This window comes from Gavia stellata, chromosome 3 (assembly GCF_030936135.1).
Source record: "Gavia stellata isolate bGavSte3 chromosome 3, bGavSte3.hap2, whole genome shotgun sequence".
Classification (NCBI taxonomy): domain Eukaryota; kingdom Metazoa; phylum Chordata; class Aves; order Gaviiformes; family Gaviidae; genus Gavia; species Gavia stellata.
In genome coordinates this window covers 91,518,886-91,541,450 of record NC_082596.1, presented here as the reverse complement: position 1 = coordinate 91,541,450, position 22,565 = coordinate 91,518,886, and the positions used below count along the sequence as shown (strand labels likewise).

General features: G+C 39.9%; 1 protein-coding gene across 1 annotated transcript; it reads left to right on the top strand.

Moving 5' to 3' along the window:
- Nucleotides 1-24: 24 nt before the first annotated feature.
- Nucleotides 25-22,232, top strand: VPS4B (vacuolar protein sorting 4 homolog B). The gene is made up of 11 exons (XM_059836347.1): nt 25-120; nt 2,750-2,861; nt 4,263-4,410; nt 5,665-5,732; nt 8,627-8,746; nt 8,981-9,137; nt 10,602-10,750; nt 10,925-11,006; nt 13,044-13,263; nt 18,501-18,638; nt 20,522-22,232. Exons 1-11 carry the CDS (start codon nt 94-96, stop codon nt 20,621-20,623), a joined length of 1,323 nt encoding a protein of 440 aa, XP_059692330.1. The 5' UTR covers nt 25-93; the 3' UTR covers nt 20,624-22,232.
- The last annotated feature ends 333 nt before the right edge of the window (nt 22,233-22,565 follow it).

Here is a 22,565-nt window from a genome sequence, read left to right as displayed (position 1 = left end):
CGGCGGCGGCGGCGAGAGGGGAGCTCCGCCACCAGCAGCCGCGGGCCCACGCTCTTTTCTCCAGTCTCCTTCCCTCTCCCGCACTGCTCCGCAATGGCGGGCACCACCGGCAACCTGCAGGTAGAGCGACGCCGGCCCTGCCCGGGGCGGGGCGGAGGTCGGGGGGCCGCGGGCAGGAGGGGCTGGGATTGGGGGTGTCCCGGGCCGGGCCTGCGGGCGGGGTGGGGGGACAGGGAGCGCAAACGCCTCCTGCTCGCTCCGCCGGGGACACTAGCGGGAGGGCCGCGGGCTGCCTCTGTTGGCAGGCGCAGGGGGGTGGCGAGGGGACTCGGCTTGGGGCTCGGAAGTAGCAGAGGGTACAGGTTAATCCCCTCATCAGCACTGGCCTCTGCTGGTGGCGGGCGCCCAGTCCCTGGGAAGGGGACGGGGGTCTGCCGGGCGGGCGGGATGTCCACCTGGGAAGCACTGTTGGCTCTTGTGGTCTAGACACATAGTTTGGCTTAGGTTTTTTGTAAGATTACTGACTGTAGGAAGTTTTTGCCCGTTACGTTTTTCAATTTGTGTTAACCCTCAGTTGGGACAGTATAATCAGTTCTGTGCCTGCTTGGCAAAACAGATCCAGAAACTACCTGTGTTAAAAATAGTCATTTTCTCTTTGGCTGTTTTGAACCATGATCGTATCTGTAAACTCATTATGGCCATGTAATGCTTCTACTGGCAAAGTTGGGTGGGGGTGGTATTGCAGGGTCTAGAATAAGAATGAAACCTGTTTAAGTTGACATTCTTTCTGAGGGTGATGTTCATCAAACTATCAAAACAGAGCCTGATAAATACGGTTTGTGCCTCGTGGATAGTTACAGCTGGTCATCTATGCCCTAGTTCATACAACTTCCTAATAAATTATTTCCTGTTTGATAGCAGTGCTCTTCATCACAGTAACAGGCTAAGATGCCTGCTGATGTAATGAAGCACTAGAGCTGAGAATCTAATACCCAAGTAACAGTCTTTTTGGTATTTACAAAGACAGAGTATACCAAAACCAGTCAATACATGATGTAAACCTTTTTCTATTTCAGAGGAGCAGGGCTGCAACATGCCCTGTTTTCTCACAGTTTCATTTTAGCAGGTGGTCTTTGCCATTTATTCTTTGGATTTAGTGACACATGTATCACTGTCTTTGTACTGGATCCAGGAATCATTGGACTGTTCTGTGGTAACTGAAGTCACTAAAGGAACTTAACAACTTAATTCTTAAAGTAACTTCTTTTTTGGGTTAGTTTTTGCTCTTTTGCTGGATTTGAATGGTGCGTAGAGGGGCCTAACAGAGCCAGCATAAGGTGAGCAGCAAGGAGGGGACTGCCCATTCATATGTAGTAAACTGCTTATCAGCTCATGTCTTCTCCAAAAAGGAAAGGCTAAGATCTGGGCCAAAGAAACAGATGCTTACAGTGTTCCAACACTTGCCACAATAGAACCGTAGAATCTGCTTTATTGGATTGTTGTTTTTAAATACATTACTCTTTGATTTCAGGTAGTTCTGATGAGATGATCTTTGCTTCCAAGACAGCCACACAAAGCAGTAGAATGAATTTGCTGTTCCTTCTCTCATGGCTGCTGTTTACTAGCTTTGTTTTGCCTGAAACACATCAGAATGTCTGGATAGTGGCAAGAGTATCTCTTCTGGAATGTCTAATGAAAACTCCTTGCTGCAGTTGAAGCTCTTCAGCTTGCTCCCCGACATTACCATAATCATCCTGAGCATACTAACAATGCTTAGGAAAAGAAGTTGACTGAATGTGGAAAAATACATGTGAGGCTATAGAAGATTTAGCGTGGGTTAACTCTGGCTAACCAACTGGCTTTTTTAAACTTACATGAATTAGTCGTTCAAACTGACAGTTTTAATTGTCCTGAAGTGGTATAGGCATTCCCCAGGAGCAAAGTGTAATAAAAGGTAATAAGCACTTAAGAGCAAAGGAATAACGGTGATACCAACAAATCTACAGGCCAGTGTATGCCATACGATGGCTTGGATCACAGTCAGTTTTATTTGAAACTAGCTCAGCAAACAAATTAAAAATCCATCCATAACTTCTCCTAGAACTTTTCTCAATGCTTATGATTTGAGTATGTTTTCTGGCTAGTGGGTTTTTTCTCCCTGCCTACTGGAGTGATAATTAGAATTTCTCACTCATATCAAGAGCCTAAATCCTTCTAGAGAAGCCAAACAAATAGTCAATCTTTGAAGCTGTCTCCCAGCACATGGTTGGAAAAGTGGTAGTGCTTGTTTCAGTGCATTGTAATCACATACTTCCTGTATTGACTCTGGTATATGACAAGTTATGATGTCATAACTCGTAGTTCAAAGTGTCTGTGTCTGTGATGAGAAAGCTTAGAATGGATTTCCAAATCCTTCCATAATAAATGCAAGAGATTGGTAAGGAAAACTGCACAGACAAACCGGTAGTAGTTCCAACTTAGTATACAGAAATTTTTTCTTCTCACTTACATTTTTTTGTGTGCTATTAAGTTTTATCAGTTTATTAATCACTGTTCATAAAAGGATAGAAATACTGTGTCATGAACAAAGCACCACCTAAGACTTACAATCAGTTGCCTTCAACTTCTTGGGGTAAATGTTGAAAAGCAGAAAAACTGGCCATCGAAAACAGTCAGAGCAACAGCTTAAAATGTCTCTGATCATGCAAAATGCTCTTGCGCAGCACTTAATTATTTGCTTGTGTTACAGAAAGCAATAGACCTTGCTAACAAGGCAGCACAAGAAGATAAAGCAGGAAACTATGAGGAAGCCTTCCGCTTGTACCAACACGCTGTGCAGTATCTTCTCCATGTTGTTAAATGTAAGTGTAATGTATTGGATGATTAAGTAGAGTTTAGTAGTCAAATTGCCCAGAGTAATCTCCTATGTTGACAGCAGTATTTAAATTTTTACTTTCATCACCAGTTGATACTTGCTAATTGTAGTTTGACTGAGGTCATATATTTTGCCACTTTTGCCTTTGCTGTGTTGTGTGCTTGCTCCATTCTTGTAAGAAATCAGATTACTTTTTACTTGTATTTTGGTTTAGGTTTTTTTAAGACAGGGAGGCAGGGGTTTGCTGTCTCTCCTCTGGACTTCTGTAGCAATGTTTCAGGCTGGCCATTGCGCATGAAGAAATGTGACAATAAGTACAGGGATCTCTGTGTTTCTGTTGTGCTGAAAACCACTTTACACAATAAGTCTTTGTTGTATCTACGGAGTGTTTTTTGCTCCTTAACTCATGCCGCTTGCCTTTCTACAACCTCTCTGCTGGCATTTTTTGCTCCTTAGTGTTATAGTCTTGCTGTTCATCGTGGCCAACAAAATGTATGAGATGGATTTGTATGTTGTAATTTTTCTTCAGTTTCCATATTCTCATAATTATTATTTTATGCCTTTCTTTTCACACTTCGTGTACCTTTTGCGTCATGTCCAGTGTTTGTATGCAAGGAGTGGGCTTTCTTAATGTAGGTACGGCCCTAATCTAAGTGGGCTAGGGTTGCTCGCAAGTAAGTGCACTTGCAGATCTCCATGATTTGAAAAAACCACTATTTTCTTTATAGTCTTCATAGGATAATTTGTGTTTATCACTTCCTACCCATTTATATCTTATGGACTTTATCAGAATATCACTTTCTCTGCTTTTAACAATACTGACATACTTTTGGAAACTTAACACATAAACCTAACGTTAAATTTTGATTGCTGATTTGAAATACTTTAATAGTGACTGAGAGAACAGTGTGGCTGTTGAACCACACCTAACTCTTTGAGATGTTTTATGTATTTTTTCTTTATGATGTGAACATCTTTTAAAATTAGCAGGCTATGGAAAAATAAAGTATGTTTCTAGATAAAAATTGCTCAGCACAAGCAGCTTCCTGGTGAGCTATTTTAGAAAATGAGTTAAGACAATGTATAGCAACCTGAAAGGCTGAGAGAAAAGTGTCCAGTGCCATTGTCCTTAATCCTTTACAGGCAAATTTTAAGCCAAAGCAATGTTCAGGTGTATATTTGATTTCTGGTAGGTGATGACATCCTTCCTGTCACTTCTTTCCATCGTATAGTGGAAAAATAAGTAGTTGAGGTGTTTGGTTATGTGGTGAGCCCTGAGAGAGGTATATTGATAAGATACAAAGAAGACAGAGATTTAGTCTTGTTTTCTGATTGATGCACATGTGTTTTGCTGTTAACAAAGCATTGTTTCTCTTCAAACTCTTAGATGAAGCACAGGGTGAGAAAGCAAAACAGAGCATTAGAACGAAATGTACAGAATACTTGGACAGAGCAGAAAAGCTGAAAGAATATCTGAAAAAAGAAAAAACTGCACCAAAACCAGTTAAAGAGTCTGGTCCTACTGATGGAAAAGGGTATGTTTTTGGCGAAGGTAAAGCAAAATACTTCCTGAACTCAGCTTATTCTAAAATTCAGCTCTTCAAAGATCATTTCAAGTACTGTTTTTGAAATGCTTCAGATGGCTACTAATGCTGAAATACTAAATAAAAGAAAAATAACATGAATTAGCATCATGGGCATTTCTGTGCTTGTTTATTAAAATGTGTGAACAGTTGCATAGGAAATTCACTGAAGAATGAAAGCTGTTTCAGACTAACACATTCTTATTGGATTTAATGGCAATGAACCCAATGACCCTTAACATTTTTCTACATGTAAATACTTACTAACTAGAAAATAAATTCAGACTGATGATTACTGTGGCCCAAGTTTGATCTGTCTCACACTTGGTAAGAGGTGCAAAGCTCTATGTAGGGTGAAGTTCTGTAAGATGGACTGAATCACTCTAATGTCTTGCTGCTGCCTAGTCTCTCCGCTGCTTTCCTTTTATTAGATTTGTTTTTCATTTTACGTATCGGAGAGCTGAACAAGCAGAGCCTCTTTTGCATTTGCTACTGCCTTTATTGGAATAGGAGACAGGAGGGGTTTCAGAATGATGCTTCTGGTGGGATTGCCCTTTTTAGCAGTCCTGAACAGTTAGAGTTGCTCAGTTGTCTCTTGAAACGTCACCTGATTTTTCAGTCTCCTTCATTGTCTACTTGTCTCATCAGTTTTATTTTTTGAGCTGTGCTGTGTTCTGCTGGTTTATAATAGGAGTTGGTAATATCACAGAAACTACATGTATTTTCTTGACCTCCACTCCAGTTGTTCACTATCTAGTCTCTTTTTTCCTTCTTTAACTTCCAGTTTCCTTTGCGCTGACAAGATGAGGGTGCAGAGTTTCATAGTACTAGATGGAATTGACCAAGTCCTGTTGCAATTCCAGATAGGGGATAAATGCCAATGTCTACAAATAAACCATTTTAGTGCTTCCATGTTGCTCGATACAAGGGCTTTTGTTTCCTAGAGGCTGGCTCAAAGCATGTAGAAGTGTGTTAAGAGGGCTCAGACCCGTAAGAGGAAGTTGAAATGGTGAGGAGGGTGAATTAGAAAACGTGGTATAGAAAAGCAGGAGTCAAATGATGTAAACTTGTAGAGATCTGAAAGCATCTCAAGGTTTCTTTCATTCCTCAGATCGGTGGGTTTTCTGCTTTTTGCATTCTGATTTTTATCCTAGGACAGCAGTCTCTTTTATTGTATTTCAACATTTTTCCTTGTTTCCAAATCAGGAATGACAGTGATGGGGAAGGGGAGTCAGAGGATCCTGAAAAAAAGAAGCTACAGAATCAACTTCAAGGTAATTTTGAAGCATCCTTTTCTTTAAGTAGGAGTAGCTTCAGTCAAGCAAATTCCTATATTTTTGGTGCCTGAATGTTATGGATTAACTTACTGTCTGTAAGTGGCTCAACCAGTATGTACCCTTCAAAAACAAAAGCATAGTCTTTATGGAAGTAGGGGTTTGTGTGCCATGAAATTATACAGTGACTGTGTTGAAATCTATCTCCTGTACGCTGTGTTTCATGTTAAAATTGTACCATTTATCAGGATAGCATTTTTCAAAGGGAGAAGTTGCAAGATCCCAGGTAGTTGTTGGCTAAACAGAATCAATATTTTCTTACTCTTAAGTGCATTAGAGTATTGCCTAGAGGCAATACACTTAATGTAAGCAGGACCATTTTCACAAAATAGCTTGTGCTCAAGTTTACGAGTTGAGAACATGGATTCTTGCTTGTTTATAGTAATGGGCAGCATTTTCTCATATGCAGTGATGATGCTCTCCCAGTTGAGTAACATAATAGTTTGGGTTTTTGAATTCAAATGCTGAATACAGTCAGTGATGCAATGTATAGCAGCTACCGGTAATTTTCTACACAGTGAAAAAGAGGCTTTGTTTGATATTTTATTACCCTCTAATGGTGAAGAATTGTTCAAAGCTTCCCTGCCAGAAGGTGCTTATGGATCTGAAGAAACTTCATTGTTCTCCCTGTATTTTTCAGTGTAACAAAGACATTTACCAGATTTCTGACTGTGTAATTTCAGGATCTATTGTGTCATATTGGGAAACTGTGCCATGCTTTCTCTACTTCTCTACGCGTTTATGTAATCCTACGCACAGTTCTATGGAACAGTTTCCTATATTTCAAAATGACAGAAAAATTATGACCATTGGACTTTTATGCTGTCAATCACCATAAAGACTTCATTTCTTCCCACATGAATCTGACCTTCAGTTCTTACTTCAAGAAATAGTTTCTTGCACCTGCCACTTCTTTGATACTTTCTATAAAATTACAACGTTCTTGCTTATACATTTGATTGCTTGAAAGTCTGAGGTGCAAGATCCTCGGTACCTTTAAACTTAACACAGGAGCCTGTTACTCAGATAATACAAGCTCTGGGTGGTCTTCAAATTACTCATCTTCATTTTGCTTCCCACAACAGCCACAGAAATTTCCTGTATTTAGTTTTGCTGCCTTGTTACTCTTAGCTGACTTTGCCTTATGGAACTTTCCCAAATCTATGGGTATTTATCAAGATTTTAATTATAATAGCAACTTGGCTTATTGTAGAAATGACCCGTAACATTCAGACTGGATAGTTGTTGTGGATCTATTGTCATGTACTCTTGTTTAGAATTTTAAAGGCCTTTTGTGCTCTATTGTTTAATCTTCCAGCTATTAATTTACACCTACAAAATTAGGAAGCCTACGATTCCAGTTCCATTTGCGTCCTGGTACAAATGATCTCTTACAGTGCAGTAATTTCAGTTACCATGGTATGTCTGGTGCAGATAACTCTAATATTTCAACTTTGAAATAATCTCCTGTTCCTATCCGAACTGTTACCTGTTCTGCTAAGTATTTTAGTGATGGAGCACATAGTTCTGTTTAAGAAAAACTGGGATGTAATCAACCTACCAAAAGAATTTAATGCATTGGAACTGGGTGGTTGATTAATTCCGGTATATAGATTGTAAACTAAGACAGTTGGCAGTCAACTTTTTCTATAACATTTTTAACATCTTTAACAATATGATGTTGCTTTTGGACTCTAAATTCCAAATTGTTAACAATTGCAATTGCTAACAGAAATTGTTCATTTCAATCTGATGGAAAAGGAATGCAGCAAAAGAAAAAAAACTCAAAGGAGGTACTTAAAAAGTAAGCAAGTGTTATTTGCTTTATTCATTAGCCAGTGAGTAACAGTAAATTTTCAGTCCTGTAGAAGAAAAGCCTTAAATTACTTCAGAACTCTGAAGGCGTAAGGTGAAAGTGTGAAGAAAATAGCTGGTGAAAGCTACTTGTGAAATTGTAGAAAGCCCCTTGTAGAGAAATAGGGCAACTGAAACTTTCAGTGTGTTTGAGGACTTAGATAAGCATTGGGTTGGTTGGCATTTGTTAATCTGAGAACATTTCTCTTACCCTTTGGATTTGCCTTGGCTAGGATTACAGGAGCTAATATTCAATCACTAGTTCAGATCCAAGTTGTCCCATCTAAAAATAGTCAAGACAAAATCATTTTTAGCATGTCAGACAAACCAATCTGAAGTCTGAAGAGAAGGCTAAATTACAGCTCAGTTGGTTAAAATCAAGCTGGACTTGGTGATAAACTTTGAGAGAACATGGCTAGACTAAGAAGATACTTCTTCTGCAGCTAAGCAGGCTCCATATAACCTTTCTGATGCTTTCAGCCCTAGCTCTCAAAGCTCTACCATTAGATGGTCCGACTCTTTGCTGCACATCTGGAGATACTCAACAAGTTACTTCATCTGCTGGAGAACCTTATAAATCCAGGGCTAGTGCAGCTACATTAAAATTCTTCAGGAATTACAAGGGTGATTGAGTGAGGACATGGTGCCTGAGTACCTATTAGAGAAGGTACTCATTTGTGACTACTAAACGCACGTTTGTTGGTCACTTATGGACTAGCTTTGACCATTGCAGGACTTCTGCTAACTCTGGAGTATTCTGGTTATCTATGGTTTATTGTGGTAAAACAGTGTGACAGATTTCTGTAGATATAACATCCATTCGACTAACAGGATTCAGTGTTTATATCTACTTAGAAATGCCTTGGTTTTATTCAGTATGGACATGGGCATAGATTTCTTACTTTTTTTTTCCAAAATGGAATTTATTGAAGTTGTGAGAAGATACGTGCATCACTAACTTATACAATCTTTTCTTATAGGAGCAATTGTTATGGAGCGACCAAATGTCAAATGGAGTGATGTTGCTGGCCTCGAAGGTGCCAAAGAAGCACTTAAAGAGGCAGTGATCTTGCCCATTAAATTTCCACACCTGTTTACAGGTCAGAATTACAGTATTTATTTGCTATTGGCCAGTCAGGACCGGCACTGGGATCTGAGGAGAGTGTTATGCCAATGTGTCTGAGACTCAAGCTGAGCTCTTAAAGAGATTGTGATCCATGTGACAGAAGTTTGGCAAATGTGGAAAACCTCTAAGTAAATTAGAGGGGCTTCATCAGAAAAATAGGTTCAGTCTTCCTACAGTATTTTGAAGACTGCTGGTTTCTCTCTTGCAGGAAAGAGAACACCCTGGAGAGGGATTCTCCTGTTTGGACCACCAGGAACAGGAAAGTCTTATTTAGCAAAAGCAGTGGCAACAGAAGCAAACAATTCTACTTTCTTCTCCGTATCTTCCTCTGACCTTGTCTCAAAGTGGTTAGGTGAAAGTGAAAAGTAAGTTGGAGTTGCTAGAGGTCCAGGAAAACATTGGCAAGAAGAAATTAATATACAGCTAGATAAGTTGCTGTAAAGAAATTTAAGGGAAATGTCATGTCTTTTTAAAAACAAGCCTGAGGTGTTTCTATGCTTCATGCTGCAGTGCCCTGTAAAGATATCATCATGGTGCTGCGTTTTGTACTGCTGCAGCTTGACCTCTCTTCAGTGTTCAAGATAGGTTTTGGGAGCACCACAGAGCTAATTTTCCTTCTGAACTCAGCTGTGATTGCACACCGCATCAGTCTGAAGTGTTGGGGTACTTTGCTTCTTAGCATCTCCCCACTCACCTGTCCCAGCAGCTGTGCCATTAACATGTTGCATTTCTTTGTCCATACAGAGGTGTTTCTTCTTTATCCTGATTTCAAACAAAATCTGGAAGACATAAGAGGCCTGCAGAAATAGGTTGAAGGAGAGGAGTAGTCATGAAAGAAAATTTCATGGTTCCCCATGCTAACTTTTCGTTTGTTACTATGTGATATGTGAAGAAGACCAGGAAGCCTGAAGTGACATGTTGGCTGCAGTCTAGCAGTGCAGGAATTTGTCCATCTAGGCTTCCAATGAAGATTTCCTGAATTAAGAAAAAGCTCTGGGTTTGTTATACAGAAAGGACTTTCATATGATGATAGGAATACTTGTCAAAACCATGCTTTAATAGTTTGAAGTGTGGGACAACTGAGCAACGCTATTTGAAGTTGATAGGATGAGGAAGAAAGACCATAAGATAAAGTGTTTGAACTGGGTTTTTTCCCCCAAAAGCTGGAAACCTTAAGCTGCTTTTCTTTTGTTGCAAGAGGAATACAGAACTGCAGTCCAGCTTGGCATTTTTTTTCTGGTTTGATTTCATTTGAGACTATTGCCTGAGATTTTAGTGCTGGTAATGTGAACAATTTCCCAGCATGTTCCTATTTACTTTCCTTTTTAACTTAGTAAAATGTGTTGATAAGATGGCTAGGTTTTTGGGGTTTTGGTTTTTTTTGGCAAACCAACTTTTCTTGTCATATAAAAGGTATTTACTAAAAGCTGTATGAAGTAAATGTACATGTTATTTCTTACAAAATCTCTATAGAGTTAATCTGATTAGGTTACAGATGTTAAATAAGAGCAAGCCCTGTTCTTTTGAATCTGTCTAGAGTGATGGTTTTGTATAGTCCAGGCTGTCTTGTAGAAATGTAAACCAAAAAAGGGCTTTTTCTTGGAAAACCATGCCTGGGGTACTCTAAAATGTTTCACCTCCCTTTATGCTGGGCTATCTCACTCAGTATAATGCTGAGTCTTGGAGCTGGAAGAATATTGTATCTTTGAGTAGCTTTATGTTAATACTTTTCTTTTTTTAGCTTTCTCTAAAGGAAGTGACTATATCATAAGTTATGTGTTTTTACTGGTGTAATCATTAAGATAACTGAAGCTGTTTCCTTTTTTAAGATTAGTGAAAAACTTGTTCCAGCTTGCCAGAGAAAACAAACCTTCTATTATCTTCATTGATGAGATAGATTCCCTCTGTGGGTCAAGAAGTGAAAATGAAAGTGAGGCTGCTAGACGGATAAAAACAGAATTTCTAGTCCAGATGCAAGGTAAGTTTACTTGGTTTTCAGAATCAGTCAAAGGAATTAAGATACGCATTTTAAGCATAACCTGCATGAGAACACTAAAAAGATCTGCAGTTCCACCCTGTTATATTTTTATGACATTTTGAAACAGTCTCTGTTTATCATCTAAATGGTGAAATTATTTCTTCCCTGATATAGGGGTTGGTGTTGACAATGAAGGCATCTTGGTCTTAGGAGCAACAAACATACCCTGGGTTTTGGATTCTGCTATCAGGAGAAGGTATGATGGCTTTTCTTCATGGTACGGAATTTCCAAATGTTATAAGGGTTCAGTCTGAGACTACTTGAGGTAGTAATCTCGCTCATGTTTGCAGACGTGGCTTATGTTCTACAACTCAATTCCATGAGATGGACTGAGCAAAACTAATAGCCCCTTGCCCCTTTAAAGAGGTAGGTTGTTCACTATTATATCAGCCCTGTCGTTTATTGGTTAGCTGATTGTGCTTGAGCAAGCAGAAAACTACTGTTTCCTTGTTGGTTGGTTTTCTGGTGGGCTTGGGGGACAAGTTACAAAATATGCACCTCAGAAGGGCAAGAGGGGGTAGAGCTTTCCTTTTCAGCTGTTAACAAGCTGTTGAATAGCTTGAGATATTTCATGGAAATGTACCCTTGTGTTACAGAGAACACCATGTTTTTCTATTGGTCAGGCATAATTTGTCATCTTTCAGTGCATGTTTTAAGTGCTTTTTTGTAGATAAACGGCTTCAATACCTGTATCTGAATAGCTGTATCTTTCTTTGAGCTGCAGACCAGCAGAGGACAAATACAGCTATGTGACAAGTATGATTATGTTGTGATGAGGACACAGCTTGGATAATGGTCATTTTTGTAAGCTAAAGAAACATTACCTTTTTTGTGACTTTCACTGACTTTTATTTACATGCTTTATTCAAGCTGGCCATACTTTGATTGGGGGTTGGACCAGGTGACCTCCAGAGGTCCCTTCCAACCTATATGACTACAGTTTTGTGTGAGACAGATTTAGAGGTGAACATGTTGCTTAAAATTTCAAGTCATTCTTGAAATCCCTGTTCTGGGGTCCACAGTACAAGGCAGAGGTGGACCTGATAGAGTAGGTCCGGAAGGGGGCCATGAAAATGGATCAGAGGGCTGGAACACCTCTCCTGTGAAGAAAGGCTGAGAGACTTGGGGTTGTTCAGCCTAGAGAACAGAAGGCTCCAGGGAGACCTTGTTGTAGCCTTTCAATATATAAAGAGGACTTACAGGAAAGATGGAGAGATGTTTTTGTGGTGTTTTTTTTTTACCAAGGCCAGTAGTGACAGGACAAGGCGCAATGGTTTTAAACTGAAAGACGGTAGGTTTAGATTGGACATAAGGAAGAAATATTTTGTGATCAGGGTGGCAAGACAGTGGAACAGGTTGCCCAGGAAGTTGTCGATGTCCCATCATTGGAAGTGTTCCAGGTGTTTAAGGTTGGATGGGGCTCTGAGCAACCTGATCTAGTGAAAGATGTTCCACTCCCGTGGCAGGGGGATTGGACTAGATGACCTTTAAAGGTTCCTCCCAACCCAAACCATTCTCTGCAGTGTGAGATAGTAGCTCTCTAACTCTCGTCTATAAGACTTAAAGGAACTTGTACAACAATGGCAGTAATCAAATTATTTTCATGGATTTGGCCCACTTTGTCATGTATATCAAGTTAATTGTGTTCTACAGAATTTGGAGTCTCTCTTATTTTGTTGGTGGGAGGCAATCCCCACTGTGAGAACAGATGCTGCTTCAAAGGAAGAGCTGCAGTTATCAACATTTTCTACTAACAACTGTATTGAGGATATGGCTTCAAATTTGCTTCCAACTATGAAGTTTTCTTTAATTTACTTGGAGACTGTAGAAAGTGGTTGTGTCAGCTTGTTATCAGGCAGTTCTTTGAGTGTGAAAACTGTTCAAATATACTTCAACACTTAAAGACTTTTTCCCCTCAATTTTTTTCTTATAAAACACAAGCTCTGCTGGAGAAAATATGGAAAAACTTCAGTCTGAAGAGAAGATCTTTGTCATGAAAAGGAAGTAGTTGTTATATTCTGGATGTTAGCTTATGCCAGCTACAGTATTATTTATGAGAACAGGTTGTTGAATATTTGCCTTAGATTTTTTTTTTAAAGGTTTAATACTGAAACTGCTTCTTTCTAATATTGTTAGGAACAAACTATATACTTATTTGCATAAGCTTCTTTCCACTGTGCACCTGCATGAGGTAGCATCTGTGGCACATCTTATTTTTTCTTTTTTAAACCAGGTTTGAGAAGCGTATTTATATTCCTTTGCCTGAAGACCATGCCAGGGCTGCAATGTTCAAACTTCACCTTGGTTCAACTCCAAATCTCCTAAAGGAATCAGATTATCGAGAGCTTGGAAAGAGAACTGATGGCTATTCTGGTGCAGATATAAGCATCATTGTACGTGATGCACTGATGCAGCCTGTTAGAAAAGTGCAATCAGCTACTCACTTTAAAAAAGTAAGTAGGAATCAAAAATTTTTTAAGTTACTTCATCTCTGACAACCATCTTAATTTGAAAATTCTTTGCAAGTAAACTGAATTTGGTTTTGGGTAATCCTGCATGCTTATGAATGTCCCTTTTATTGACCAGGGGAGAACTTGGGTATTCCCCTCTTTTTTTTCTTTTTTTCCTCTCCTCTTCCCCCATCACCCCCCCCAGTCCTGCCATAAGTCTGGTGGAGCTAGTTTCTGGGTATTCATGCTGTGTAATCCAAGCTCTGATGACTCTTCATGACTCTAGGTAGTGTTAAAAGTGTTCAGTTTGAAGTTTGACTTAAATGGCAATGTTAACAGGTGCTCTGTTTCTGGATCAAGTTACGTGGTTCTTCACGTTTTTCTAGCATGTTTAAATAAATGTATCCTTCATCCACATGGGAACAGATGGTTTATAATTATGTACGTTCTGCTTACTTGGTATTTTTTGAACTGAAAAATTAAGGTTCTTGTAAAGTTCTGGTAAAAATATTGAATCAGTGTTACTTGTGACACTAGTAAAGATCCAAGACAACTGAGCAGGGTCTGTGTTTCATTGGGCAGCATGTAGCATCCTATGGATGCTGCTGTAATGTGAAAACACTTTTACACTTATCTAGGTGCACTCTAAAGAGACTGTTGAAACTATATGGTTTGGCTTATCTTGCAGTTACCTCTATATACTATGTACTGACTTAAGAAACATTTCTTCTAAATGTTTGGATTTCAATAACTTTATCTGACAAAGAACCAACTAGAGTTCTCTAACACCAATATAAATCCATTAAATCTGGGGATGCTTTTTTCCTTTCGGAGAATTTGCACATATGGGTCTTGTTCAATCAAATTAATAGAGTTCTCAATTCTTGGCAAAGTAAGGAGGGGGGTCAGCAAAACCACTGCGATGGACTTCCGGAGGGCAGACTTTGGCCTGTTCAGGACACTGATTGAGGGGGTCCTTTGGGAGATGGTCCTGAAGGGCAAAGGGGTCCAGGAAGGCTGGACCTTCTTCAAGAAGGAAGTCTTAAAGGTGCAGGAGCAGGCCGTCCCCGTGTGCCATAAGAAGAGCCGGCGGGGAAGACGACTGGCCTGGCTGAACAGGGAGCTTTTGCTGGGACTCAGGAAAAAAAGGAGAGTTTATCACCTTTGCAAGAAGGGGCAGGCAACTGAAGAAGAGTACAAGGATCTCGTTAGGTCATGCAGAGAGGGAATTAGAAAGGCAAAAGCCCAGCTAGAGCTCAATCTGGCCACGGTCATAAGGGATAAAAAAAAAAAGTTTCTATAAATACATTAACAACAAAAAGAGAGCCAAGGAGAATCTCCATCCTTTACTGGATGTTGGGGGGAAACATTGTCACCAAGGATGAGAAAAAGGCTGAGGTATTTAATGCCATCTTTGCCTCAGTCTTTAATAGCCAGACCAGGTATCCTCAGGGTATTCAGCTCCCTGAGCTGGAAGACAGGGATGGAGAGCAAAATAAACTCCCCATGATCCAGGAGGAAGCAGTTAACAACCTGCTACACCACCTGGACACTCACAAGTCTATGGGGCCTGATGGCATCCACCCAAGGGTGCTGAGGGAGCTGGCGGAGGAGCTTGCCAAGCTGCTCTCCATCATTTATCAACAGTCCTGGTTAACAGGGGAGGTCCTGGATGACTGGAGGCTTGCCAATGTGACACCCATCTACAAGAAGGGTTGGAAGGAGGATCTGGGGAACTACAGGCCTGTCAGCCTGACCTTGGTGACGGGGAAGATTATGGAGAGGTTCATCTTGAGGGCGCTCACAGTGCATTTGCAGGACAACCAAGGGATCAGGCCCAGCCAGCACGGGTTCATGAAAGGCAAGTCCTGCTTGACCAACCTGATCTCCTTCTATGACCAGGTGACGCGCCTAGTGGATGAGGGAAAGGCTGTCGATGTTGTCTACCTGGACTTTAGTAAAGCCTTCGACACTGTCTTCCACAGTATTCTCCTGGAGAAGCTGGCAGCTCGTGGCTTAGACAGGTGCACTCTTTGCTGGGTTAAAACCTGGCTGGACGGCTGAGCCCAGAGAGTTGTGGTGAAAGGAGTCAAATCCAGTTGGTGGCCGGTCACAAGCGGAGTCCCCCAGGGCTCAGTTTTGGGGCTGGTATTGTTTAATATATTTATCGATGATCTGGATGAGTGGATTGAGTGCTCCCTCAGCAAGTTTGCAGATGACACCAAGTTGGGCAGGAGTGTTGATCCGCTTGAGGGTAGGAAGGCTCTGCAGAGGGATCTGGACAGGCTGGATCGATGGGCCGAGGCCAATTGTATGAGGTTCAACAAGGCCAAGTGCCGGGTCCTGCACTTGGGTCACAACAACCCCTTTGGTCACAGCAACACTACAGGCTTGGGGACGAGTGGCTGGAAAGCTCCCCTGCAAAAAAGGACCTGGGGGTATTGATTGACAGCCGGCTGAATGTGAGCTGGCAATGTGCCCAGGTGGCCAAGAAGGCCAACAGCATCCTGGCCTGTATCAGAAATGGTGTGGCCAGCAGGAGTAGGGAGGTGATCGTGCCCCTATACTCGGCGCTGGTGAGGCCGCACCTCGAATACTGTGTTCAGTTTTGGGCCCCTCACTACAAGAAGGACATTGAGGTGCTGGTGTGTGTCCAGAGAAGGGCAACGAAGCTGGTGAGGGGTCTGGAACACAAGTCTTGTGAGGAGCGGCTGAGGGAGCTGGGGTTGTTCAGTCTGGAGAAGAGGAGGCTGACAGGAGACCTCATCCCTCTCTACAATTACCTGTAAGGGGGTTGCAGGGAGGTGGGTGTTGGTCTCTTCTCCCAAGTGAGTAGCGACAGGACAAGAGGAAATGGCCTCAAGTTGTGCCAGGGGAGGTTCAGGCTGGATATTAGGAAAAATTTCTTTACTGAGAGAGTGGTAAAGCACTGGAACAGGCTGCCCAGGGAGGTGGTGGAGTCACCATCACTGGAGGTGTTCAAAGAACATATGGACCTGACATTATGGGACATTGTTTACTGGGCATGGTGGTGTTGGGTTGATGGCTGGACTTGATGATCTTACAGGTCTTTTCCAACCGTAGTGATTCTGTGATTCTGTAATTGTTCTCTATAAACTCTTAAGCTCTTAAATGGAAAAGAAGTGTGATAACATTATCGATAGTTATAAACAGAGTTCCAAATACATACAATGTGTGTTTGTTAAATAAAATTATATTTTTCCTCTGTAGTATTTTTTAGAGTAGACCCAGACTAAAATTATTTTTTGTTTATATTTTTACTGCAAACTTCGATTTTACAGAAACTCATGTATCTTGGGTGAAGGTGGGCCAAGGTCTTCTGCAGAAGTTTTTGTTGCTGTAAAGGGAAGCTTTCATTTTGTTGCTCCTTAAAAGAGTAGGGGTGGGATTGGGTAAGGTAGGAAAAATTTCAGATCCGAAACTGTCAAGAGACACACACACTATGTAACTTGTGTTGGCAGCAGTTCTTGGTCATGTCAGTTACAATCACAATTTTTTTACTAGTAACTCAGCCTGACATAAAAGGGCTAAGGACCCTAAACTGAACAGCTACAGTTATTTTGAATCGAAGATAGGTTCTTTTTTTCCATGTAGTTTCTTCCAAGGAACACATTCAGCTTAAGACTCGAAGACGAAGGAACACTTAAATCCAATATGGTCCAGAATATAAGAGGACTGCGTAAGTCTCCAGAGTCTGCATTGAGGAAACCCTTGTCAACTTTATTAAAAAATAAACCTGCAGCCTGGCATTTTGGCGGGGGCGGGGGGGGGGGGGGGGGGGGGGGAACAAACCCCAAACAGTTTAAAGGGTTTTTGAGGAGCTTTTTCCAGTTTAAAAACAAAATTAGTATTTTGAAGCACTGATTTGATAAGTTTCTTCTGGGGGCAACTCAGAAGTAACACTGTGATGTTAACTATATTTGTTTAAAAATAAGCATCTGTTCTGATATATCAAGGATTTTCTAGATGCTTCCCTCCCTTAAGCACTGATGCCTGAAGTATTTATCTGTTGTTGACTTTAAGTGACAATGACATTTCTGGCTAAAGGGCTGTTACCTTTCAGCCTTTTATTCAAATTTGGAAGAATCTGAGGCATGTCTCAGACTACCATGGAGCAATGAAATAACCTCAGTTGTCACAGTTTGCGGAGCAACCCAAAAGCAATTCTTACCTCTTATCTCCTTTTGCCCCAAAAATAGGGGCAAAAAAACCCCAAACCCCCAACTGTAATACTTTGAGGGCTCTGACATAAGCCAGGTTGATTCCACTTGTGTTGTTAGTGCTTTAATTGGCTGTGATTTCCTAGTTTTATAAGCAAAATCTTAGCTTTATTATTTGCATCATAACAGACAACTTGTCCCAGTTAAACAGTGCTTTCCTCAATTATTACTAATTCATTGTAAACCATTCCTTGCTCTATGATAACACAGGTTTGTCAGAGTGCATTTTGAATATTACAGTCTGTGCTCTTCAACATCATGCTTTAAGTGCAGTTTGGAATAGCAAATCCAGTTCTCGGCTGTTAAAAATAGCCAGTTAGTGTGTTGTCTGTCAGTCTTTGCATACGTTTTGAGTTCCCGTGGATGTGTGATGCTTCAGGTAACGATGAAGGAAAAAAAAGCTGTGGGTCCCAGATAATGTGTGGCAGAAAGGGTACAGACACCTGGCGCAGCTTTTTTGGGTCTGTCCGTGTGTCTGGAAAAAAAGGATGGTTTGTGTTCTCCCACTAGATGGCCCTGTTTTCTATCGAGTGCTGCTGAGGTGGTGTCAGAAAAGGTGCTTGGAGCTTTGTAGTGCAGTATGTCAGAGATTAAAAAGCCACCTCTGGCTTCCTGACTTGAGGGGCACTCAAGGGTAATTATTGAGAAGTTAACCAGTGCTGAATGGACTCCCAAAGTGACCAGGGATTAGGCAGGGTGGTCGTCTTCAATTCAATTCCTGGCATGTTAGTTTTCCACAGAAATCCTCAACCTTTCGGAGGAAGCAGCTCCTGGGATTTGACCTGATGTGAATATAAGTATCCGGCTACAGCTGCATGTTTTCAAAGTGAATGATGCCAGTAAATTTACACAATTTCTCTTTCACAGGACGTGTCTTCCCAATGGGTGGGACACCTGTATAAAATCAAGGAATGTTTTTGCTCTAAAGATGCTGTTCAGCTTCTGGTTTTTGTCTTTAAAATTACAACTCCTATAAACTGCGTATTTTCTTATTTTTAGGTAAAAGGACCATCAGTGTCTGATCCAAATACGATGGTAGATTTGTTCACACCTTGCTCTCCAGGTGATCGTGAAGCCATAGAAATGACATGGATGGAGGTTCCAGGTGATAAATTACTGGAGCCTCAAGTTTCCATGGTAGGTATTCTTTTGTAGCATTTCTTTCTTGCTTTGCAGAACTCTGAAGAGACTTTACCTTAAAGATTCTTTTCAAATAGTTATGCAAGTCAATTGGATGAGTTGTTTGTTTTCAGAAATAGTGGACATAACAGGTAACATTTGAGTTCCCAACATACAGCGCTACAGTACAGCATGCTTGTGAAAAAGCCAGCTCTCTATCCCTGATAAGCATTTCTTTCTTATTGTTTTTGTCTGCTGGCATGCAACTGCTGTCTTTTCATCCATAGACAGCATCTGGCTCTTCCACTGTTCTTTTCACTTGTCTTTTATTCATTTAAAACCTTTGGGATCCCTGCCCCATGATGTGCTTCCTTCCCATCACTCTGTAGCATTAATGTTGATACTGGGAAATGGAAAATTATATTCAGTGTAAATTGGGAAGTGATGTGCTGTAGGTAAATATTGCCCATGAAATAAATGCAAGCATAAACAATAAAATGTAAAAAAAGATGGTGGATCTAATGGTAGTTTTGGTTAAATTTCATCACAGATGATACAGCTCTTTCAGCTGTTTCCTTTGTGCATGTTAAAATACTTGCTTTGGTCTATGGAATATAATATGTCATCTTAAGAGAGACTGAAATTTCAGTTCACTGCTTAAAAAAAAGATAAAATTGCTGGACACTCATTCTGTATTTTTCCCCAAGAGCAACAAAAGATTCTGAATTTAAGTACAATGTTTGAAGGAAGGACTTGATATCAAATCTGTGCTACTGTCAGTTCTTGTGTGCAAACAGTCCTGTAATGAAGGAAAGACATCTGTGTATTTCACGGGAATCACAAACCTCTAAAACAGTAGGCACTGCTTTGTAAATATAACTGTCACTGTATTTCAGAAAAGAATTTTCTGGGCGTATTTGCATACTGAGGAAACACAAAAGGATGTATGCAGGTGTAGGCCTGCCCTAAAACTTCTGCCTGCGTGGTCTGAGCAGATTTTTTTAATCAGTCTTTCCTGGAATTAAACATAACAAGTGCTTGTGTGCTTCTAATGGTACCTGGGCTCTGATGCACTGTAGTTGCATTGGCAGTTGTTTCAGTGTCCAAAATGAGTTCCTGTCCTTAAAAAGATCAGGCTTTAATTCTTTCTAAGCAGGGTATCTCTAGTCTGATGAGACAAATCACAAGTCTAGAAAATAATGATGTTAACTTTTGGGTTTACCCATAATTTTATAGTAATGTGAGGTGTTAGGCATCTACTTTTTTCAGTTGCCTTTGGCTAGGAACTTGATTAGTTTCCTTGCCCCTTTTTATTCATAGGGTGTTTTAACTGCTACTTTCAACTTTATAGACCTGTGATTTTTTTAACTCCATTTTCTAGTATCTAAATATTTATCTAAAAAATTGACTGAATTGAAGAGACAGAAATTACCAGTCATGAACAGTAAAACTTTGCTAGAGATGAATCACAAACTACTGTTCTATATTGTTGGACTATGAAGAGTACATGGGAACATCTGATTATTTTCCACTTTAAACTGCTGTAGGTAAAGATGGGTTGAAAATAGTAACTGACAAAAAAAAAAAAACGGAAGTTCAGTTCTTTTCAGTAAAAAGAGATGAATAAAACTTGAATGGATGAGCAGCTTAAACCTAAACCTGAAGTTGTGGTTTCGTTATTAGAAAACTCACTGACAGTTGTCTGTCTTCACAGGGTTAAAAAGCTGCTTCTGTGCAGAAATGATTAGGCTTACTGAAAGTTTTGTGTAAACAGGAGCTCCTGTGGTGATCTTGTTTTAATGGGCTTTTTAATGCATATTTGTCTTGGCAACAAGATTGTTAGCAGTGGTACTGTACTTGTTTCTGAAAACACTTGTGGTGGTGTTTGTTTTTTCTGACAGGACGATATGCTCAGGTCACTAGCTAGCACAAAACCAACAGTTAATGAACAGGACCTGGAGAAGTTAAAGAAGTTTACAGAAGACTTTGGTCAGGAAGGCTAAACCAAAGATTTATGTGGAGCATTAGAACTTTTTTTGGTACTCTTGTATCTTTATTGATGGCACTTCAAATAAATGCCAATAAAATCACTCCTTTCTTACTTTGCAGAAGGAATAGAAGATACCTTTGCAAAGACTCTTAAGCTTTTGTATTGTACTGTTTTCCTCAGATGTCTATTAAATGTCTTCTATTGAAAAATAATATGAAAATACAATTTTAGGGTGAAACAGCAAAGTGATGTGGTAAAGTCTATCAAATACTAGAAAACTTTAAATTATTAGTTCAATTTTAGGTATTATATTAGACTTGGGTACAAGTGAGCTTTAAACTTCCAGTAGGCTCATAAACCCCTTTTTTGAGGGGTGGAAGAGAACGTATTTGTCGGGTGTTTTCAGTATCAGTCAATCAGCCTACATATTAATTGCTTTCAATTCATTCAGAAAAAAGCAACAAAATTTGCTAATCAAGCATACTGCAAGTGTGGGTTTGCTATTAAAGTAAGAAAGATAAGACTGTGAGAATAAGACTACATGGGCCAGTACTTTGTTTAAATACTGATGGAACTGGTATTTGGCTTTTTCTGCTATGCTGTGTTAAAATTTTGCCTTAAACAGCAAGCTTATGTTTTTAAATCTACTAGCTGATACACACGTGTCACTATGCAATTTAGCAAAAGTTTGTTAAATGCAGGTATCTTGGAAGGTTTTTTTTACTGGCTGTTCTTGTTTTTTTGGTTGTTTGGTTTTTTTTAATTTGGATTTACTTTCTGCAGGAGTTTGACTAAAGTTGGAAAAAAGCATTAGTAACATCCTGTAAGATTCCACATGTCAAGGCTGGCAAGGTATAGATAGTCTTTGGAGAATGTATGGGAGGTATTTTGGGAAATAGCATACTTTCATATGCGAGGAGAGTATAACAGATGTTTTAGCCACAGACTTTCCAGTGATAAATTAACTCAGAACCTGACTGATAACTGTTGCATATAGGTTACATCAATTTAGTGCTTAAACCTTGAGAAAAGGCTGGCGCTTCAGTACAGAAGTAGCACTTCCATTGATCTTTTTCTGAAGAACTACAAATTGAGATGTGCCTGAATGTAACTTACAACACTAGAGTGTCAGCATTGAGTTTGTGCCTTGTAAGTTTGCACTGGCTGTAGATATGAAACATCATTAGGATACCTGGAATGCTCTATGTTCCATTATCATTGTACAACTTTATCCTGCATATGCTTTGTTTAACTTGCATTAAAAGAAATTTGCACATTTTGTGTGTGTATGTTATATGTACATATACATATATATGATCATCTTTTGATGGAGTTTGGTTTCCTTTATGTACGTATTTTGTGTACTTTATAAATCATAGGACGGGTGAAATTTGCTGTACTTAAATGAAGTAAAATGTTGTAGTACAACATCAGCTAAGTTCTTTGAGTATTTCTTCAATGTTATGTTCAAGAATTTACTGCTTGATTTTTTTAAATTTTTTTTAGTCTTTGGTTTTTATGTTCAACAATGAAACAAGGTATTTAGTTAAAAATTCTTTGATCTGCAAGGTGCTGATATTTTGTTCACTAACATGATGAACTATTCTTTCCAAAATCATTTAGTTATACACAGCTTTACCTTTGTCTTACGTTGGAACATGTAAATGTGAATCAGAGGACTGCAAATCTTTTTGTGGACCTTTGTGGGGGCAGGGGGCAGGAATTCCAGTGTAGGTGCAGGCAACTATGGTTAGTAAACTTAATCGTAGTTGCAACAGGATTGCTTTTACTTGATTGCCTCTTGTGAACTCTTTAGAAGTGAGCCACATACTGGCAGGGCTCTCGCTCAGAGGTTTGAAGCTACTATCTGAAGTACTTGTCTCTTGACCTTTTTAAAACAAGAGTTCTTACTGCAATCTTAAAATTCTCAGGAACTTTTTTTTGTGGTAGGTTGA

Coding starts and splice junctions, on each gene's coding strand:
- VPS4B (XM_059836347.1), top strand. CDS start 94: ATGGCGGGCACCACCGGCAACCTGCAG. Junction 10,751..10,924: donor ATTTCTAGTCCAGATGCAAG/GTAAGTTTACTT, acceptor TCCCTGATATAG/GGGTTGGTGTTGACAATGAA. Junction 18,639..20,521: donor TGGAGCCTCAAGTTTCCATG/GTAGGTATTCTT, acceptor TTTTTCTGACAG/GACGATATGCTCAGGTCACT.